This window comes from Micropterus dolomieu, linkage group LG11 (genome assembly GCF_021292245.1).
Source record: "Micropterus dolomieu isolate WLL.071019.BEF.003 ecotype Adirondacks linkage group LG11, ASM2129224v1, whole genome shotgun sequence".
NCBI lineage: Eukaryota > Metazoa > Chordata > Actinopteri > Centrarchiformes > Centrarchidae > Micropterus > Micropterus dolomieu.
In genome coordinates this window covers 30,307,154-30,315,516 of record NC_060160.1, presented here as the reverse complement: position 1 = coordinate 30,315,516, position 8,363 = coordinate 30,307,154, and the positions used below count along the sequence as shown (strand labels likewise).

At 40.8% G+C, this 8,363-nt stretch overlaps 1 protein-coding gene across 1 annotated transcript in view; it reads left to right on the top strand.

Annotated features, from left to right (window-relative positions):
* dapp1 (dual adaptor of phosphotyrosine and 3-phosphoinositides) overlaps positions 1 to 8,363 on the top strand; it is a 31,205-nt gene that overhangs the window by 12,685 nt on the left and 10,157 nt on the right. Inside the window, exons 3-7 of the mRNA XM_046061752.1 lie at positions 1,465 to 1,598; positions 3,583 to 3,713; positions 5,325 to 5,372; positions 5,566 to 5,628; positions 6,136 to 6,221. Of these exons, the coding sequence (XP_045917708.1) occupies positions 1,465 to 1,598; positions 3,583 to 3,713; positions 5,325 to 5,372; positions 5,566 to 5,628; positions 6,136 to 6,221 (462 nt within the window). The remainder of the gene's footprint in view (positions 1 to 1,464; positions 1,599 to 3,582; positions 3,714 to 5,324; positions 5,373 to 5,565; positions 5,629 to 6,135; positions 6,222 to 8,363) is intronic.

The window sequence follows — 8,363 nt, the reverse complement described above, 5'->3', positions numbered from 1 at the left end:
TTCCATCTGATGATAGATTTGATTACAATAGTAGACTCTGAACAAACCAAAATGATAATAGGTAAAACTAAATAAGTTTGCTGCTGCAGCTTCTTTTTCTGCCTTGATTTTAACATTGACCATATAGTAATCAATGACTGTCATCATGTTCGTTCTGTCATGTTTCTGTCAGTGGGTATAGTGCAGGGCAGAGAGTATAGTGCAGAGAGTATAGTGCAGTGCAGAGAGTATAGTGCATTGCAGTGGGTATAGTGCAGTGCAGTGGGTATAGTGCAGGGCAGAGAGTGCAGTGCAGAGAGCGCAGTGCAGTGGGTATAGTGCAGGGCAGAGAGCGCAGTGCAGTGGGTATAGTGCAGGGCAGAGAGCGCAGTGCAGTGGGTATAGTGCCGTGCAGAGAGCGCAGTGCAGTGGGTATAGTGCAGGGCAGAGAGCGCAGTGCAGTGGATATAGTGCAGTGCAGAGAGTATAGTGCAGTGCAGAGAGTGCAGTGCAGAGAGTGCAGTGCAGAGAGTATAGTGCAGAGAGTATAGTGCAGTGCAGAGAGTATAGTGCATTGCAGTGGGTATAGTGCAGTGCAGTGGGTATAGTGCAGGGCAGAGAGTGCAGTGCAGAGAGCGCAGTGCAGTGGGTATAGTGCAGGGCAGAGAGTGCAGTGCAGTGCAGAGAGTATAGTGCAGTGCAGAGAGTGCAGTGCAGTGCAGAGAGTATAGTGCAGTGGGTATAGTGCAGAGAGTGCAGTGCAGAGAGTGCAGTGCAGTGGGTATAGTGCAGAGAGCGCAGTGCAGTGGGTATAGTGCAGAGAGCGCAGTGCAGTGGGTATAGTGCAGTGCAGAAAGTGCAGTGCAGTGGGTATAGTGCAGAGAGCGCAGTGCAGTGGGTATAGTGCAGTGCAGAGAGTGCAGTGCAGTGGTTATAGTGCAGTGCAGTGCAGTGCAGAGGGTATAGTGCAGAAGGTATAGTGCAGTGCAGAGTATAGTGCATTCCATCTGATGATAGATTTGATTACAATAGTAGACTCTGAACAAACCAAAATGATAATAGGTAAAACTAAATAAGTTTGCTGCTGCAGCTTCTTTTTCTGCCTTGATTTTAACATTGACCATATAGTAATCAATGACTGTCATCATGTTTCGTTCTGTTTACATCGTGCAAAATCCCCCAACACTGGATATACTTTTTCAATCATGAGGTTACACACAAAGTACACAGGTGAAAAAGGCATTCGACTTGGAGACACTTGGCTACATGCACGTGCTGTTAAAAGCAAGTGTGTCACAAGCCTCTGCTATTTCCAGGATAAGAAACAATCTAACAAATACTAATCTTCTTTGATCTGGATCTCTATTTCACCATTCAACTTACTCTGTACACAAAGGTCCCACTGTAGAAAGTTCTTAAGATTTGTGCATGTGAATGACTTTGAAAGTGCAACATTAAATGTTGTCTGTTTGTAATTTCACACAGGGCAAAGGATTCCGTCAAGCATTTTCACGTGACACGCAAAGACAACGGCTATGTGTTTGGGTTTAACGAGTTTGCAACCCTTCAAGATTTTGTCAATCACTTTGCTAACCAGCCTCTGCTGGGCAGTGACACAGGTATGCAGAGCTTTACTAACAGACTTTCTGCATGTTACCAGCTTACACAGTAAAACCATATATTGCTCTGTTTTCTCTCTTTCTGGTTCAGTGCTTTCACAGCAATGTCAAGCCTCTAAGTGGTGATAGTAGAACTCACTTGTTCTAGCACAAGTTTGTGTTACAAATGTGGGAAAGGCTCAAATAGAAACAGGCAATAGTTTGGGGTAGTGTCAGTAATCACATTAATATTAATAATGATTAAAGCTGCAAGCAGGGTTGGACAGGCTTTGCACCTTCGCTGACTCGTCACTGGAGACCAGCTGACACGGCTCTGAAGTGGTCATTGAACTTATCCAACATGTGTGTTCATTAGCCTCTCCGAAAACAGCAGTATTGGCATGATCCATGACTGAATATTGGCACGTAGATGTCCTCAGGGTGGGACTGGGGCACAAACAACAGCCTCCTGTTTCATAGCAAATAATCCCTCACCACGGCAACAGCGTTAGAATAAAACACAAGCCCCATCATTAAGGTCTCGAGGCTTTTCTGCCAAAATGTGAGGTGGATCAGATCAACCTGCTAGGAGTGTAAAACATATAATTTCCTGTTGCCAGTAAGGTGGCGCTATGACTGAATATCGTGTATGTATACAGTATGTCTTCAGGGTGGGATTCTTATCAAACGTGTAGTTTGGGATAGATTGCCCATATACAGTCCATTTACACACCTTCCTGTTTCATGGCGATACATTGAAATTGGAAACTCTATTTGATGAATCTTAAAAAGTTCTCAAAAAGTTCTCAAATCTGTTGTACAACAGAGCCAGTACGTTTGATCTGTAGGACCTGGGTTCAGTTCCCAGCTTATAGCCTTTCTCACAGAGCCCAGACCAAAACATAAACCAAGTATATTCCATTTAATGTGCGCATCCTACTACCATAGCCTAACCAGCTATGAGGTCATTGAGGTCCAGATCTTCATAATTATACAGTATGTACAAAAATACCCTATCAAATAAAAGTACAAATATAATAAAATTTCAATGTGATAGACTTAAAAAAAATCTGTTTCCTCTGCAGTTTGCTTTGCAGTTTTTAGTTTTGCTGCCCACGGTATTTGCTGAGCCTCTATAACCATGAAAGGAAATGGTTAAAGAAAACACCCAGTAGCCTATACAATAAAGATATCACCTGGACAGCTACAAGGACCAGTGCAGGTGGAAGTCTGAGAAAATAATTAATTGAATGGGGGAAGTTTAGATTTGATTTACATTTCTAATGAATGTTTTCACTGTTAACCATTTTCTAAAGACAGCTTGAGAGGCAGTTGAACTGGCAGGTGGGCGGTGCAGAAAATTGAAATATGGGAACTAATTAAAAGCATCAGAACAGCATCAAACTTTACTAAACAGCTGAGGCTGGAAATTGTAAAGGAAGACACTGTGCACATGAAAAACATGCAAAGCAACAAAAATAATATTAAACATATCTTTACAGATATTATTCAGATGGAACCCCCACAGTAATCATGACATTACACATCATACACACTTGTTCTTAGTAACTGTAATGGATTAAAGTTACATTTATTTTGTAATTAAATTACATAACAAAATAACGTGTGACTAGTTACTCCCTAACACTGCCTGTGAAGACAGTCGGAAGCTACATTTGAGATACATTTAATCTACTGTGTCATTTAGCGTGTTCTTTACCCAAACGCAGTGTTGAGCCCTGCCCACTTCAAGCCTTCACTAGATTATTGTGAATAAGCTCGATTAAAGAAACCAAAAATCTGGATCTCACTAATTTCATAACCCTGGTTACGGCCCTGCCTACCACACACTTGCAGTGTTGCAACACTTACAACACAAACAAGCATTGTTTTTAAAATCTTTCACATTTTCCAATTCAAAAAGAGAAAAGCCCCACAGGTCTGTGGTGTTGGATTTTCCTCTGTGGTGGTCTGACCTTTACCCTCCCCTCTGCCTCTGAACCAGGAACCCTCATCGTGCTGAAGTGTCCATACCCATGGCGTGTGGAGGAGCCATCTATCTACGAGTCTGTGCGAGTTCACACAGCCATACAGACGGGCCGCACAGAAAACGATCTGGTGCCAAATGCACCGTCGGTATGACACCCGCTTCACACACCTGATACCAAGTGATCCAAAGAGACCTCTGTGATGGGATGTGACCAATTCAATTTCTCTAAATGTTGATCGTACACTGTTACATTTCTTTACATGTTGAAGTGGTGCATGGGGCTCTAATAAGAGAGTGCGTTTAATCAAGATATCTTTGTATGCTCTAATGTAAGCTGCTTACAATAGCATGGACAAATTACTAGTTTATTACCTAGTAAAATGACTTCCTAAAATGGTTAACTGTATTATTTTAAGAAAAACTTTAGAAAAACACCTTCAGGAGTGACACAGCCACTGTATGAGAGTCAAGCTATCATATTGGAATTTAGAGTAACACCATGGTTATGTTAGAATGAATTACAATCCTAGCTAGATGTCATGTCTTCTACATGGATAATCAACCAGAGGCTGTGTTAGACTTTGTCAGGGTACTGGGCCATACACAATTCTGTCATAACCTATTATTACCTATCCATTTCATTTTTTAATGTTAATTACGGGAGATTGATGGATGTGGATCAATTGTTTTGTGTTTTTAATTATCGATCTTATTGACCTACAGCATTGATAACACAACATGATAATTGCTGAGAGAGTGCTAGATATTCAGCTCTTCCTTAGAAATTAAGGAAAAACATAAAATTCGTTTCTAATATACACTATATTTCCAAAAGTTTTGGGTCACCTGCAACGTGAAGGTTAGTGACATCCCATTCTTAATCCGTAGGGTTTAATATGGAGTTGGCCCGCCCTTTGCAGCTATAACAGCTTCAACTCTTCTGGGAAGGCTGTCCTCAAGGTTTAGGAGTGTGTTCATGGGAATTTTGAACATTCTTCTAGAAGCACATTTGTGAGGTCAGGCACAGATGTTGGACGAGAAGGCCTGTGTCTGTGCGTCTTAGCGTCTTCCACTTTGTTATAATACCACTAACAGTTGATTGTGGAATATTTAGTAGTGAGGAAATTTCACGAATGGACAGATGCACAGATGGCAACCTGTCACGGTACCACGCTTGAATTCACTGAGCTCCTGAGAGCAAGTCATTCTTTCACAAATGAAGATTTTGAATTCACTCATTCAGAAGGATGTCCTAATACTTTTGGCAATATAGTGTATATCAAACCTGCGTGATGACGATAACTCTGTTTCAACAATTCACTACCACATCAGAGCCTATAAGCACCGTCCCCGGGAGTGAGTCGACTGGATAAACTGACATAATACAAACACACACATAGATTCCTCTCTTTATTAGAGAGATTTAATGTTCAAAAACAACTCCATCACAATAAATTTAATGCACAGAACTTAAGATGCTGCGTTTCTAAGGACTAGGAACACATACTTTTCATGTCACCACACAGTTTCCCCGTAACATTAGCTACCACCGACCTGCTCGTTCTTCACTCTGCACCGCATCAGTCCCTTGTTTTCACCTCGTTCATGAACCACATCACAGTTATTGGACTTTTTAAAGAAACTCCAGAAAAGCTCTGAATAAGTCTAGTAAATGGACCTTGTGTTAAGATAATTTAGGCCTAGATCCACTCACTGTAGAATCATTTTTCTATTAACACAAGTCATGTCTTTTTCAGCTGGGCACAAAGGAAGGCTATCTGGTCAAACAAGGAGCAATTGTGAAGGTAAGAGGAACTGCAGAGGTGTTCCACCAGCTGTTATCAGGAGTCTGTTTTCAGCTGCACTTCTGCGATTGCAGTTTAAAATGTTATGTGACTGTAGAGGAGCAGGACTCTCAGAAACATGTGGTTGTAAGTTTGGACACAGCCCTGACTGAGGTGATATTTAAAATACATCCACATTTACACCTTTTTGCAGAACTGGAAACAGAGGTGGTTCACACTCAACAGATATGAACTCAGATACTTCAAAGACAAAATGGTGAGTCTCTCTTCAGGTGCTATTTCACAACTTGACTTTTGAACTTTTGGTGACAGTGTGTGGCTAGAGCAGTTGTATTAGGTTTCAGCTACTTCAATTCAGTTTTATTTAGATAGTTCCAGTTCATAACAGAAGTTATCTCATGTCACTTTTCATACAGAGCCATATGTTTTGTTGTATCTTACCTATTTGTCCAATGTTTGGACTGATGAAATAACTGTCTGGTAGTTTTTTAGTTTCTTGGGTCTTTGGTTAGTCCTGGTGTTCGTAGCTTGTACATGTTACTGTATATTACATGCACTCGTATTTGTCACATGCGGATTCTACCTGCTGAGACCCTATTCTCAAGCTTCAGATAGCTTATCAGGGTGTCCCATTTCACACATCACATTGTGTCATAAATGACTGTACTTTTACATTTGAACTGTTTTGTTATCACATCAGACTAACAACAACAGGGTCTGAGATTGTAGTATGTATGTGTAATCTGGACTGTCTCCGTTGCAGTGTGTGGAGCCCATACGAACTCTAGACTTGAGAGCCTGCTCTGCAGTCCAGTTTGACTACTCTCAGGATAGAGTCAACTGTTTCTGGTAAGTGATGGTCAGTCAGTGATATGCACTGAGACGGTGTGTCATTAGGGAGTTTCCATAAATGTGTAAATTAAAACCCAACCCCCGGTGTCTGTTTCATCCTTCAATAGAAGCCAGTCTCTATCTTTAAATGAAGTAACGTGCCTTTAATTATTTTCTGCGGCTAAACTGAGCCCCATACACTATGGTCCCTGATAAATTAGAAAACCGAAAAGTGTGCATTTAAAGGACAGTTCTGATGGATTTTCATGTTGTAACCTATTAAGTTCTGTAACATAACTACTCAAATTGTCTTTAGTATGTGTGAAGAACAAAAAAATAGTCATGTGTAATATAATGCAGTAAGGCTGTCAGATAGGTTTCTCCTGTAGATCAAACTTCTCATTTAATTTAATCCCAGCTGAGTCTACATACATGCAGGCATGCCTGAAGTAGCCTAAAGTCTTTTTAAATGTGCATATGGCACCTTTACACCTCAATGATAAATTAGCTTAATTAATCTGAATTCAGTTAAGAAATATTTATTGATGAAATATTCGGGTCAAGGGGTCCTCCCCCAGAAGATTTTGAGCATTAAACACTTTTCCTGAATTCTGGAGACATTTTCTGCACCTATTTATGGTGGAAATGTCTTTGACAAAATTTAGGTGGCAGGTGAAAATTCAGAAAATAAAAATATAATAGAATGTAATGCAGTAATCAGTAGCTTATTATTTTTTAGCTTATATCTATATATCAGCCCATTGTAGAATACATTTTAAGATCTTGTTGTGTGTCACTGAATGGGTTGGCGCTTCACTACATCTCAGACCTCTTACAAGTCTACACGCCCGCCTTCGCTGCGCCGGGTCGAAGTTCTTAGGGCGTTGCCGGGAGAGGGGCATGCTGTGCGCATGCCGAAGCGCAGTTGGAGAGCCAGGAACAAGCAGAGGACAAGAGAGAGCGACAGAGCGTGTGTCGCTGCTTTTGTCTGTTGGGGCGTGGTTCCCAGAGGGCAGTCCTTTGTTTCCCAGAGGGGGGGCTTGTTTCCGGTTTCCTGAGAGACCGTCTTTCTTTAGACATATTAAAAGTTAATCAAAAATCTATTGGTGTGTATTGTAATCAAATATCTTCCCACAATCAAACCTTAATTGTCAAATGGTTGTACCGCTCTTAGTTTTAAGCACTTGATAAAAAGGAATACAATTGTCAGTAGTTAGACCTTAAAAAGTTAGCATTTCATAGGAATCACAGATGAGAGCTTAACTAGCTTTCTGGATATATTGGCTGTTACACGAGAATATAAGCAAGATACAGATTATGGACAGGTAAATACAGAGTGACATTTATACATTAAACAGCATTTCAGACGATGGCATGTAATACTTATTTTGTCCACTTGGGGGAGCTCGGGTTACATGACGATAGCTTTGTTTCACCCTAAAACAACCTTCTGCCCAGGAGCTGATGAATTTAGTTATTTGACCTTAAATTCAAGCTGGAAAATGAATCGGGTATAGGATGACATTTCTTTATCATCAATTCTAAAGGAAGTGTCAGAATGTGTTGTGAATAAAGCATTGATTACAACAAAAATTGAATAAAGGTCAGGGATCCTTGCTGAAAATTAAACACTGCAAAATTAACTTATTTAGATTCTTTCCCAACAACAAATAACACCAACATGGTAACATAACTACTCAAATGGAGTGGAGAGTCAAGTAACTAAAAGATTTAATTAAACCCTCAAATGCTTTTGAGTTTTGAGGAGAAAGTTCTTTGTTTACCCAAAAAGTTCAGGGCAGTGTCTCCTGATGTCCTGGAGTTCCTCAAATTTGCATCTGGCTGTGAAAAGAAGAATCTTTGAATATCCTTTGATGTGAGGTAATCAAACAAAGAGGGAGGTCAGTTGCCATGGTTACGTTGTGGGGGGCAGTTGAGGGTTTCCTGCCCTCTCTTAAGAAGAGTTCCGATGGGCTGTTCAGGAGAAAGCTAATCTCTGGTGAGTGTTTCTTTGTAATTTTAACAGTCAGGCACTGAGGCTTATCTTGGCTGCGGCCAAAGGTGGCCAGTTTTACGATGAACTGCCCAGAAATAGCACTTAGGGAAAGCAAACCTTTCACCTCCTCCTTTGGGGTCTCTTCAGCCGTCTGTTGAATTGAT